The sequence below is a fragment of the Phoxinus phoxinus genome (assembly GCF_949152265.1).
Source record: "Phoxinus phoxinus genome assembly, chromosome: 6".
Taxonomy (NCBI): Eukaryota; Metazoa; Chordata; class Actinopteri; order Cypriniformes; family Leuciscidae; genus Phoxinus; species Phoxinus phoxinus.
In genome coordinates, this window is record NC_136881.1 from 34906839 (window position 1) to 34921504 (window position 14666).

Genomic DNA, 14666 nt, shown 5'->3' on the forward strand with positions numbered 1-14666 from the left:
ACAAAGTCTCACCTTTCAAATTTGGTCATTTTTTAAAAGAAATTAAACAATAAATACCATTTTGTGGCTCTTTAATGTGTCGTGACAGATCGAAGTAGTCATCAGTTAAAGCTGCTCGTGAACCGATCATCTCTTCCTTCTAGTTAATTTATAGCATCAAATAAACATGAATGAACATAAGAAGGAATGATGTTTTTACAGCGGAAAGGCGTCAGTACACTCGTTTTTCAAGTTCAAATCCTCCCATGTTAATCTACTAACTCTCCTGACTGCTTTGTCGGACAAAATGGCGGATGGCGAAGTATAATTGGTCAGATCACCTGTCAATCAAGCTCCTGTGAAGGGTTTTGTATTTCTTTTTTGGAAGAGATTGAGCTTATGCACCTCAGTTTTAGAGTAAAAAAAAAAAACATTATTTCTGGATAATTTTGTCAATATTCAACAAAATATGGAAAGAAAATTGCACTGTTTAACCAGGAGTTTGGTTTTTGAATGCTGGTCATTTTTGACTGGGAACTCCACGGGTATGGCTTTGTTCCATTTTGTACAAAACAAAAGCAAAGAAAAAAAATGTGAAGAAGTTATACCCTGTGTGAGAAAGTCAGTAAATTTTAGTCCAATGCGATAACACTAACACTTCCAGGAAAAAGAAAATCCTCTCCAGATCAAAATGACCCGACCACAACATATGGGTTTGTTTTACCGCCGCGGTTCATTGCTCGTCACGTCGTCTTTTTTTATCAGACTAACCAGTGCAGAGATGCGCAAACAACGCCAACAGCACAGGATGGTCGACTGCATAGGTTCAGACAACGAATGTCTCCATCTCATCTCAGCATGTTACTGTAGTCTATGTCCAAAGTTGGGTTTTTGACATTGTTCAGTCTTCTGTCAACTTCTGCTTCTCAGAGTTTGTAACAAAAATAGAAAGTACCAGAAGGCTTCATGTGAAAGTAGGCCAGTCTACTGCCATGTCCTAACAACTAAATCAACGTACATATTTTATTCCCTTGAGAGAGGACACTTCTGGCTTGACTTTTCCCAGGGAAAACATGTCAGGACCAGTTAGAAAGGGATCTCATAAGATGTTCCAAACAACGAGAAGCCATTGCGACACGCTCTTTAGTTCGATCTAAATCTTTAGGACTCAACGGAGGGTGGAAAGACATGACAAAGCAGAAAGGTATCTGATCAAAACTTTACTGGGCTCCCTTAAATGTAAGGCTTGAGATGCAGAATAGAAAGTGAGTTGAGGACATAAATTACATTAAGATGGGAAGATTCGTTTAGAGGCCATGCGATTGTAGCAAAGGAGACCAAAGGAACTTGGAGCAATTCTTCTTCTTTTTTTTTTTTTACCTTTTATGAAATCTGAGAAAAGGTTTATGCTTAAAAAGTCTAAGAAAGATAGCAAACCTGATATATATACAACTGTGTGTGAAACAAGGATGTAACCAAATATTCAGATAGAGATCCAGATGATAAAATGATTTCTCACCTGGTCGTGTAAATCCCACGGGACATAGTCAGACTCTATGCATCTTCTGTTAAAGATAGACCTGAAGTCTATCTTCACCAGCTGCCATTCTGAGCGGTGACTGACATGACCGAAGATCCTGCAAACAAAGGCAGAACTTCAGCCACTGTATGTCTGGCACATCCAGACTCTAATGATTAGAACCATGTAGAGCGGACAGGGAAAGGAAATGCTTAGCAATGTTATCCGAGTCAAACCACATCAGTGGAAACCTGCGTCAAACTGTCAACAAAAAGTCTGAAAACTCACATTGAGAGAGTCTGACACTCAAGAACAGTGTGACACTTTTAGGGCCTGTCAGAAAGACAGCAGAAAGTAACTAGGAATATCCTACAAGGGCAAAACTTCATGAAATAATACTCAAAATAATTTTAGGTTGAGCTGGATTCAGATGGATTATGATGTGAAATCAGAACTGGCACGATGGTTTTAATGATTTCTCTTTTAAAATGGGTGATTTGTTACTGGAAGGTCTATAAAAATATCACTTGATTTATCATTGCTTTATTTTTTATCGCCAAGCATCGTCAAACATTTCATACTTACACATTTACAATTTATTCTTGTGAAAGTAAAACAGGTAATTTTGAAAAAGTTTAAAATAGGAAATAAAGTCAAACTGCGACATATATGTCACAAATATGAGAAAATAAAGTAGCAATTGTGGGATTTAAAGTCTTAAGTAAAAAATTTAAAGTTACAATTGTGAGATGTAAAATTGCTATTGTTAACAATAAAATATTATCTCATATCATGTCATGTCATGTCATATCATATCATATCATATCATATCATATCATATCATATCATATATCATATATCATCATATCATATCTAGTGATGGGCAATGATTAATCGCATCCAAAATAAAAGTTTTTTAATATATGTGTGCGTACTGTGTGTATAATTATTTTGTATATAAATACACACATGTGCATTTATATGTGTAAGGAATATTTGCATGTATAAACTGTACATATATTTATACATAATTGATATTATATATAAATATTTCATAAATAAATAAATACAAATTCTTAAACATATACATGCATGTGTGTGTATTTACATATACACAATAATTATACATGTGTTTGTCACATAAACTATATTTCATCAAGCACTATTTTCACATTCCAGAACAATCAAAATGTATTAGTCCTGAATTATTCACAATACGTACGTCATAATGAGCGTCTCCTCGCCTGGTTCGCCGAGGACCCCGTCCACGAACAGCGGAGATGAAGTGAAACTGTATTTGTTCCACACTCTCCCCTCATCAAAGCTCAACCTGCAGAGAAACCAGCAGCACACATCTGAAACTACGATACAGTTTAGAAAAGATTGCAACACAGCTGGCAAATAATTCAAACAGAACTTTACTGCACCTTTCCGACATTTAATCTAGATTACTAGACAAAAGTATTACACAGTCTACTGGGTTTAATGAGAATGTTCACACTTCCTGTGATTATGTGATTCGGCTTGGTGTGATTGCATTGACTCATCTTTTATGCACATATGCATGACATATTAATAATGATACTAGCGTGGGATTACCAGAGGTGCCTGATGGGAAGAGGGGTGTGTCTAATAGCTACTAAAGCTCCGCCTTGGTCCAGATAAAGAACACTGTACTCTTCGTCAAATATCTGAAACAGACACAGTTCAACTGTTAAACTTTTTATTTTTTTTAAATGCACGTATAGTGTTTGTGCCCTAGATGTCCAAAACAAATAAATAAATAAGTAAATAAATAGTAAGAAACCACCACAATTGATGCAGCACTTTTTTTTCCTAGTTTTAAAGGGATAGTTAACTTTAAAATGAAAATGCTGTCATCATTTACTCACCCTCAAGTTGTTTCAAACCTGTATGAATTTCTTTCTTCTGCTGAACACAAAGGAAGATATTTTGAAGAATGTCAGTAGCCAAACAGTTAACTGGTCCCATTGACTTCCATAGTAGGAAAAAAAAATACTATGGCAGTCAATGGGACCAGTTAACTATTTGGTTACCGACATTCTTCAAAATATCTTCCTTTGTGTTCAGCAGAAGAAAGGAACTGAAGCCTCCCCGGGAGCCGCCATTGTAGCAGAACATCACCTGCTGTTAGCATTCCATTGACTCCCATTCATTTTGGCGTCACTTTGACAGTGAATAACTTTACATCTGAGGCGTCCAAAGACTCCATTTGTCTATTATGTATTTCTAAAGAAACACGACAATGTATAAAAGGCTCCATTACTTTGTATCATACGATATGGCCCCGTAGAAGCCGTTTTTGTACAAATAGGCAAACGATTGTATCATAACCATGCAACTCTCTGTCGCAATTACCATATAGACCGGCGGAGAAGCTCGCAAGCAATCGGGGGGACATGGAGGCATAAAGTCCGATAAAGTCAAGGGAGAAACCCATAGAGAGTCATAAAGTTGATCCTGCTGCTAGCTCATGGACAGCTAATACTCACGCTCTCCGTCTCTGCGAGATTCGGAAGGGAATGAATCAGATTTCTCTCGGCACAGCTACTAGAAGACCTACAGCTGTCAGACACGTCACATCTACGTGGTCAAGCTCAGTTTGAGCCTGCGCAGTACGCCTGGCGATCAGGAAGTGAGTGCTTCAAATGGGCTTCACTTTTCTCCGTTGAAATCTATGGGGTCGCTGTGTCCATCTTATATACGATCAGGTTTCACGAGCGGGTCTTTTCCGCTCTGTGTGTGCGCCGCGCTCTCCATTCCGTGTGTGTGTGTGTGTGTCGACGCGCTGCTGCGCTCTCTGCGCTGTGTGTTCTGCTCGGTCGTTCACCGGTTCATGGCCCAAACGCAGTGGAAAAGCAAAGTCCGCTCAAAAAACATGACATTTCTTAGTAGTAGACTTCTGTTTGCATTGCAATAGCCCTAGTGAGCTGGTATAGCCATGCTGGGCAACAATGGTAAAATCACCTTCTCTGGTAATAATAGCTTTGTAGGACTATACTTAAATAGTAAAACATTTTTTTTTTAAATCGGTTAAACTGAGTATGTTGCATAGAACTGAATGAAGAATAATATATTGATATATTGATGTTTAATATTATTTGAGGGCTATTTTCAGTTCCTTTTATTCTGTGTTGTTTAATTTAAGTACGTAGGTGATTCGACGTTTAAATATTGATGATTACAAGCTTGGGGGAAATGCAATTAATTGCAATTAATAACAGCAAATTGTGCAATTAATTAGTTAATTTTTTTATTTGTATCGATTCCCAGCCCTAAAATAAAGGGCTGTTCCGTCAATTTTGATATTCCCATTACATACTGAAGGATTGTATAAATTATAAAAATGTATACAATGTAAAAATATTATTTAGTTTTCACACAGGGGTACATTTTAAATAATGGTAATTCTGTTTGATTCCATTTGTGATAATCTTCTTTTTGTTGTATATATACTTTATAACATACCTAGACTAAAAATATATTTTTAAATACAGAGCTCCAAAAAATGCCTAAAACAAATGATCCCCCCCCCCAGTCACCATTACAGAATTGCTAGTGGTTGCAAACATGTGCAAAACAAGTAATTGCCTTACAGAGCAAAAATCCTGCCAGATGCTAGGCTGACCTACTGCAGAGTTGAACTGAAAATTGAAGCCCTCATTAGTAATTTCCATTTGTTTGCCCCAGAGCAGCGATAACTTCCCTGTATGTGCTGTGAATTCTTGCTGATATGAATTCCCGTTGAGTTTAGGCCTTGGGGCTTCGAGCATTTAGCATGCGCTAGTCCGTTTAAGTGGAGAAAAACACCATCTGATTGGCTTAAGTAGCCTACTTCACAGGCTAATTGCGAGGCTAGTGTTTATGTTAGCGGGATACTGTGTGGGGTTTACTTTGTTTTCATTTGACAGTGAACTCACCGGAAAAGTTAGATCAACCAAGCTACAAGCCACACTGGAGTAATTATAACAGCTGACCCCAGTTGCCCTGATCAACATAAATCTATAATAAATAACGACTGCATATTTCTTAAAACATTGTGAGTTCGCTGGTTTAGCGAACCGCTAAATTGAAATAAACAAACAAAAACCTTCTGCATACAGGTATGCGTCTCAGGGCATTGTTAAATATGTTCCCGTGCTATTTTCATTCATTATGTCAGATTGGCTGAGCTATGACAACATTTAATCTCCTTCACTCTTCTTGGGAGGGCTTTCAATTTGATTATATGAAAGCTGGCAACCACAGGTCTGCTGTCCTTGAAAATGATGCTATTTCTCAAATCCCAGTGATTGTAATGCTTACTGACAAGATATATGACATCAAGCCCATGCCCTACCCAGCATGCTTTAACTTTTTTTTGCCACATCAATTTTCTCTTAATTATTTGAGCTCTCCATTTTTAATTAGACAGCTGGCCCCATAAATTTAAATCGCATCATCAAACATGCACCCACGGGCATCATATATGTCATTGAATTTAGTTTTCTCTGAAGGTGTCATTTGATTATCGGCTCTGAAACGTGGCACGCGGATTTATCCGCTCAAAGATATGCATCAGTGCTGAAATTAAACGGCCCACGGTCAGAGTCACCTGCCGCCACGTGTTTCCAGCGTCGGATGAGATGAACATGCTAACGTTGCTGCTCGTTAACTCCGCGCCGATTGAACCTATGGAAAGAAGAGCAGAACAATTACGGTCACGCTTACCCAAGCAGATAGTTGATAACTAAAGCTATGAATATGAAGATTGAGTAGATTGTGCCTCTTTTGCAAAACTAAAGTAATATATACTTCATTCCAAAACATTGCAAGTGCCTTAAGGCAGACAGACGGACACGATAGATAGATAGATAGATAGATAGATAGATAGATAGATAGATAGATAGATAGATAGATAGATAGATAGATAGATAGATAGATAGATAGATAGATAGATATGACTGACAGACAGACAAACAGACAGATACGATAGACAGATACGACAGATAGATAGATATGACAGACAGACAGACAGATACGACAGATAGATAGATAGATAGATAGATAGATAGATAGATAGATAGATAGATAGAGAGACATACAGACAGACACACAGATAGATAGATAGATAGATAGATAGATAGACAGACAGACAGACATGATAGATAGATAGATAGATAGATACGACAGATAGATAGATAGATAGATATGACAGACAGACAGACATGATAGATAGATAGATAGATAGATAGATAGATAGATATGACAGATAGATAGATATGACAGACAGACAGACAAACAGACAGACAGACAGACAGACAGACAGATAGATAGACAGATACGACAGATAGACAGATAGATACGACAGATAGATAGATAGATATGACAGACAGACAGACATGATAGATAGACAGATAGATAGATATGACAGACAGACAAACAGACAGACAGACAGACAGATAGATAGACAGATAGACAGACAGACAGACACGATAGATAGATACAACAGATAGATACGACAGATAGATAGATAGATAGATAGACAGACAGACATACAGACAGACACACAGATAGATAGATAGATAGATAGATAGATAGATAGATAGATAGATAGATAGATAGACAGACAGACAGACAGATAGATACGACAGATAGATAGATATGACAGACAGACAGATAGATACGACAGACAGACAGACAGACACGACAGATAGACAGACACGATAGATAGATACGACAGATAGATAGATATGACAGACAGACAGACAAACAAACAGACAGACAGATAGATAGACAGATACGACAGATAGACAGACACGATAGATAGATAGATACGACAGATAGATAGATATGACAGACAGACAGATAGATAGATAGACAGATATGACAGACAGACAGACAGATAGATAGATAGATAGATAGATAGACAGATAGACAGACAGACAGACAGAGAGACATGTGTAATAAATCAAAGAGTCTGGTCGCCTGATGCTTTGAGAACTAACTAGGAGTTCTGGAAAACCTCTATATCTAATAAGCTAAAAACTCAGGAAAGTCTGTGCCATCCCCACAACTCTTATACGATCAAATCAATCAACTAAATGTCAATTTAGAGCCTAATATCTAATAGTCGGCCTCCTCCTAGGATTACTTATCCAGATAGTTACAGTGCCAAGCCCAAGACATTTATATTTCATCTGCGTTCATCCGGAGGCAATATAGTCGACGAACGTCGCGGAAGACACAAGCCTGAAGGAGTAAAATGAAAAAGTGACAAGCGCCTTCAATCTTATAAAATAAACATTTGAAGTTTGAAGTGGTGGAAGAGTTAGTTGGTTGTGAAAACAGAAGATGATGGAGAGAGAATAATAAGAACGCTCTAAAGACTCTCTGCTGCTAATCTCAAGAGTAGCACTTAGCATTTCCATTTGTTTATGCTAGCACGACACTAATCTTGTTTATAGTCCATATACAGATGCCTGTGCTCCACAAGCGCAAAATGAACATATTCAACAATAACAGTGTCATAAGCGCTCAAGATGAAAGGAATTTTAATATACTTCGCTTTGGAGTTCCAGGACAAAAAACACACTGATGTCAGGGATTTAAGAAAGACTACAAGAACTACACACTTTAAAAAGTATTTGGTTTTCCAGGACCTGAAAACTAAACCTGTCTGTAACCAAAACAAAAATACAAATACTCCTTGAGAATTCAGGTTTAATAATCTTTTCTTCCTTTCTTTTTTTTTTTTTATGTGTCTCTTCAACTTTTAAACGCTTCTTTAACCCTCTGGGGTCTGAGGTGTTTTGACATTTGTCCTTATTTCTGTTACTTTTAACATATTTTTATGGCAAAAGTCTGATTACACTGCATTCACCACAAACTCCGCTAAAATAATGTGCGCAGCATGTGTGTAAAAGTTTTTAGTTTTGAGAAAATACCCAGAGGGTTCAAGATTAAAGGAGGATCCAAATATGGAATGATACATTTCAGGCGCATTTTTAAATTAACATGCACAAATTCTCCATGATGACTAAAGTTTCACATACTCACTACAGTTATTATCACTACATAGACTTAGAACAGTGGTATAAGCCACCACTTTCATGGAAAACAAAAAAAGAAAGAAATAATACAACATAAGAGAAAGATATATTAAAATGTATGCATACTTCAATATGGGGAGAAGTCTCATATGGGACTCTGACTTGAGTATTCAATTTGACAAAAGTTTTAGATATATAAAAAATGTGGAAACTTGTTTCCACCACAGAGTAAAAGATAAAAAAGGTAATTGTGCATTTTTATATCTCTCGCAATTCTGACTTTTTTCTCAGAATTTTGAGATATAAACTCACAATTGTGAGTTATAAAGTCCAAAATGTGAGATATATAGTCACAATTCTGAGAAATAGTCCACATTTTGAGATATACTGTAAAGTCGCAATTTTGACTTTTTTTGTGAGATACAAACTTGCAATTGTGAGTTATAAAGTCTGAATAAAGGTGCAATTCTGGGAAATAAAAGAAAGAATTTTGAGAAATAAATTCACAAGTTTGACTTTCTCCGAATTTTGAGATATAAACTCACAATTGTGAGTTATAAAGTCCAAAATGTGAGATATATAGTCACAATTCTGAGAAATAGTCCACATTTTGAGATATACTGTAAAGTCGCAATTTTGACTTTTTTTGTGAGATACAAACTTGCAAATTGTGAGTTATAAAGTCTGAATAAAGGTGCAATTCTGGGAAATAAAAGAAAGAATTTTGAGAAATAAAGTCACAAGTTTGACTTTCTCCGAATTTTGAGATATAAACTCACAATTCTGAGAAATGTCCAATTTTGACAAATAAAGTCGGTAAGTCTTAATTTTTCTCAGAATTGCACATTTTTATCCAGCAATCTGACTTAATAACTCGCCTTCACCATCTATAATGATTTTGCCGTAGTAACGATAATAGTAAACAAAAAATATTTAGTTTAAAGGAAAATTTCTCTCTAAACTACAGGATCAGTCCTTTCACCCAAACTCACCTGATGCCACAATGATTCCAGGAGCCGACTCTCTGCTGGCTATATTTCCAGATGTGTACGGGTTTGCTGATACGTGCAGGTGAAGATGCAGGGAACAATACGGCTAGAAGCAACACACACACACAACACACACACACAAAAAAAATCATCCAGATCAAGCAGGGTCTCTAAATCGATAAAACCCCAGTGTGTGGCCTCCACTAAACTGTCATTGTGCTTGGGCTCGAATAAAATCCCATTAAAAAAAAATCCCATAACAGCAAAAGATTGTGACTTTTTTTTCCCTCCAAACATTAATTTTGATTGGAATAACCTTTAGTGACACAATTCTCATTATAAGTCTGGAAATGCCAATGGTAAGCACATGTTGCAAGGGTTGTTTAGGGGTTTATTAAAACTTTGACATTTTCTAACAAATAGCTCTGTAATGGATGGTGAAGGCATGGCTAACAGTGAGGCCATTCATTAGTTGAGTTTATCAAAGGGTAATTATTTGTGTTTGCATTTTTGGGGGGGTTGCGGATGCCATGCACAGGGGATGGATAACATCTCCACGGAATGAAATATATGTCTTGTCATTTGCAATGACAAGCAGCACTCATTACGTAGACCTAATCCAAATTATGTCCACAGGAATATACATTCTGTTTGCATATTAACTTTGTTTTTTTTCATGTGATGAAGATATTGTGCAAAATATGATCAATTATGACCATGAGTGTTTCTTCAACAATTTTGGCTCTGTATAGACCTTTAGAAAATAAATTATTTTAAAGCACACTTTTCAAACTCGTACTACACTTGTAAAACATTATATGGTCAATAAAACTCCTTATGCATTTGCTAAATGTTTGGGTCGATTATAACGTTCTCTGGGAATGCATTGAGAATTCACCAGTTTTTTTATTTTTTTATGTAAATCATTTATTAACCTACACCAAAAGAGGAGAATACATCAATATAATTAGAGAATTGTTGTTTATCACGATTTCAAAATAAAAGTAAAAAATGAAACCCTCGATATGAGTTTGCTTGTTTTGATGCCCACATGTTCTTGCTCAATAAATTACAGTGGCTGTAGCATTTCTACAGTAAAGAAGTGGACAAATATTAAAGATTAAGCATTTGAATTACATGTTGTTTGGCAAATATTAAACAAGGATTTGATCATCAACAACAACCACCAGACCGCTTAGCACACTCTGCAAGCATTATTTTATAAAACGTAATGTACATAAGTTGATTATGTTTATATTATGTATATTACATAAGGATTTTAAGAGTTATTCAATTCAACCATATCATTGCTTGCTTTTTATTCTTTTGTAAAACAATTATTATTGCCTCATTGCTATTACATATGTATTTTAAGTAATTTTATCGAGTATTGTTCACTATTGTTTTGGGTTTTTTTTGGTTGCAATTGGTCTATTTTTATTACCTCAAAAAAATATTATCGAATAACTTAATTAATCGACCGAAAATTACCAAAATAATCATTAGAGACAGCCCTGTATTAGTTAAACATTTCAAAACGCACCTGCACTGTTTTGCATTTAGTGACTTTCAGTTTCAAAACTTTCAGTTTCCTGTCATATATCGTCAATGAAATAGTATAGTAATACTTTTAGTAATACTAAAAAAAAATAGTATTAAAATATCATCTCATTCTCATAAACCCAATATTGTGTATCTTCTCATGAGCTAAGTGTATCGACACACTCCTAGTTTCAATTGTAGTTTAAAATAACAACACTGTGCTTTATATAGTGCTTTATAGCATTCGGTTATTTTATTTTATTTTTTTCTCCTTGCTCTTTTAAAGGATAGTTTCATAGCTAACATTTTATATATACAATTAAACAACATTTTCACATCTTTTACATAATCTGACAAAATTGAAGCTTGATTGAAGATGACACGCGACAAAATATTCTGTTCACAAGTGATAGGCTATTTATCTAGTGATTTATCTATTTAGCTATTTGTCTGCTTTCCCCCACATCTCATATTTCAAGTATGCTCCTTCATTGACACTCTCCTTGGTAAAAAAATACAACAATCATAAAATATAAAAAAATATAAAAAAAAATGATTAGGGCCAAAATTGTTGGATGTGATGTGAAAATGACAGACATAATTTAGGATTTGAATTAGTCTTAATAAATAATCTTCACACAATAAATATTGAAATGGGTTTTATTTTTAAACTCTTTGTTCCTTTATAATAGTTATAAATAAAAAAAATACATATTTTATGATTGATTTTCATATTTTAAGATTGATAGTCTGGTTCTGGAACAAAGAGGCAATAAAACAAGCAGCATTTGAAAAGAAGCAAAAAATATTAATAAATAATGAAGGTGATGTGATAAAAAAAATAAAAAATCCAAGACAGATTTAATGTGATATTCATAAAACAAAAGAAAAAAAATTGTAAATCTGTTAGTTTTAATAAGAATCAACCCAAAGTGTCTGCAGTTGAAGAAACACCCAGCCTTGTTTAATGTTTTAAAAGATAAAATCTCATGAGTCGGGCGTTGGAAAGAGCACTGACCTCATAAAGCTCATCTATGAATGTTAAATCTGAACAAATCTCTTGCTTTTCCCGCACTTCCACTCACCAGTATGCAATGGATTCGGTTGCCTCTGAGATCCGCTGAGGGAGCCTGCAGGAGCCTCCAGTCTCGGCCTTTATTATAGGTTATATGTGTCTTCACCTCATTATTTATCTTCTTATTGGCCAGGAACATGCCTTTTATCCCTGCCACCTAGGGATGGGAACAAGTTAGATAATGAGGAAGAGATGCACCACTAATAATCATATCTGTAAAGTTACACCATTTCAATATTTCCACCTATAGGTAAACAAGCCCATGATGCTTTTATTACTTGGTGTCCTCGGGGCACTAAACCCAGCCAAGAGAACTTCTAAAAAGCGTAGTTCCTAGTAAAATATATCTATTGGAGTGGAATGAGAGTATGTAAGGGAATGAGAAGGTAATCCATGTCCGTCCTGAACAGAAGTGACATCTCTTCAGGGCCAGGAAGCACTAGAGAGGAGAAGAGGCAGGCCGGGATGGGACTCGGAGGACACTCGCTATTCAATAATTGACGAATATTTCAATCTCGCCGACGGCTGAGATTTTAGCATATGTTACATGGAGGTGGCGACCTCAATCAAGTCACCGGACTCTTCAGCCCATCCGAAGGCCAAATGTGATTTTATGGGGGTTGCTATCATCAACAGTTTAATTATTTGATCAGGAGATAGCTTGACACCTGCTGGCCTCTGTTGCAGTGCGCCGTTCCATCTAGAGGTGCATGAATAGAGACCTGATGGCGTATTCTTCAAAGAGACGAGACGAGCGGTCTACACCCAAACCCTAATCACTGGCTTCACTCCTTCAGACCCAATTGCAGAAAAACTTGCGAACTAAGAACACTCCAAAAGCCCTACGTGCTCGCAAACTGCAAGATATCATGTAGCATACAAGTATTTGCAAAGACACTGAGCAGAGTTTTAAAAAAAAGAAAAAGAAAAAGTCAACCAAGAGTAGAACAGGAATTGGAAATTGGATTTGTTGTTTGTAGTCTGAACAAAACAAAAACATAATTCATTTAACATAGTAATTCAGCAGCAATATATATATATATATATATATATATATATATATATATATATATATATATACATATATATACACACACACACAGTATATGTAAACTGGAAGCTAAAAACAGTAATATTGAATGAGCATAAATCTGTATTTTTTTTGCAGCACAAAATATTATAATGAAATTGACACGTCAATGGATTCCACCTATACATCTAGATCCATATAGAGAGCATGCTGCTTTATTTCAAGGTTTCTAACTGCTCCTTGTTTAGATAATCCACTGATAAGTATGTAATCAATGCCTAAATTAATTAGCGCTGCTATTAAATCAATTAGCACTACAATCAATTAGCATTAATGAGTGTATCCAATTTGCTCGTGCTTTTAATATCCAGGGAAATTTGAACATGAAACAGTGATATTGAATCAGCATACATCTGTGCAGTGTGGAAGCCAACTAAACGACAGCGTTGTGTTTTAGAGAGGTACCTCGTATAGATCTATCATGACGTTTCCTTCTGGACCCATACTGCTCATGACGTTCTCCAAAGCCAGTGTGTAGTAAATGCCTCTGGACTCTGACACATACAGGTTGTAAGTGTCATTCTGGTTCCACTCTTGAACCGCCGCCACGACCCGGTTCTCATCTGTACTGATCACATGCAGATCCTGGGGAAAAAGGAAAAGACGTTTCATAAGATTTATATACAGTAAGATTTATCAGACGAAAGGACGTTTGGCCTCTGCTGTTATTCAAATGTTTAAATACATGTCAATAAAAAAAAGTTGATACATCTGACATGGAACGTTTTATAATAGGTTATAAATGATGCAACTAGGTAGTGGATCACATGACTTTAGTTTTGTATAGTAATTTGGGTAACACTTTAGAATAATGGTCAGGAAGTAATGCAGTACAAATGACTACATCAACACTTCAGCTACTACTATCAACCAATATGAAAACAAGCTTAAAGGGGTGGTAAAATGCCATTTTCACATGTAAAATAAATCTCTGATGTCCCCAGGGTGTGTGTGTGTAAAGTTTTAGCACAAAATACCCCACATATATTTTTATATAGCATGTTAAAGTTGTCACTTTTTGAGGGCTGGCCCTTTAAATGCAAATGAGCTGCTGCAGAGGGCGGGGTTTCAAGAGCTTGTGTGTGTTAGCAGCTGCGATTACCTCACGCAGACACACTAAAATGACAGAAACTGTTCTGCCTTTAATGTTAAAACGGAGTCAGACAAAGATGGAGAGACTCAAGAAGAAGTGACAACACGTAGAATGCAGCAGGACGTCTCTGAATGGTTAGTTTATGAATTTATGTTGCTGATGTGGAGTTAACTATCTTCAATTAGCATATTCTGTCATGGTAATCTATAAATCGCTCGTATAGGAACTGTTGTGAGATGCACACAGAGTGACTTTCTATTGCATGTGAAAAGATGGATGCTAAAGTTTGAGCTGACTCATAAATGTACTCTTATACAACAACTTTTC

General features: G+C 36.0%; 1 protein-coding gene across 8 annotated transcripts in view; it reads right to left on the reverse strand.

The window, feature by feature from the left end:
- Positions 1-14666, reverse strand: part of sorcs1 (sortilin-related VPS10 domain containing receptor 1) — a 224627-nt gene that overhangs the window by 21065 nt on the left and 188896 nt on the right. For all 8 annotated transcript variants that reach the window (XR_013797964.1, XR_013797965.1, XR_013797966.1 and 5 more), the window contains exons 9-15: positions 13652-13831; positions 12167-12313; positions 9543-9645; positions 6114-6190; positions 3098-3189; positions 2721-2828; positions 1499-1616 (exon numbers count right to left, since the gene is read on the reverse strand). Coding sequence is in view for 5 of the 8 variants with exons in the window: in XM_079615287.1 (XP_079471413.1) it covers positions 1499-1616; positions 2721-2828; positions 3098-3189; positions 6114-6190; positions 9543-9645; positions 12167-12313; positions 13652-13831 (825 nt within the window). In the remaining 3 variants the exon portion in view is untranslated. The remainder of the gene's footprint in view (positions 1-1498; positions 1617-2720; positions 2829-3097; positions 3190-6113; positions 6191-9542; positions 9646-12166; positions 12314-13651; positions 13832-14666) is intronic.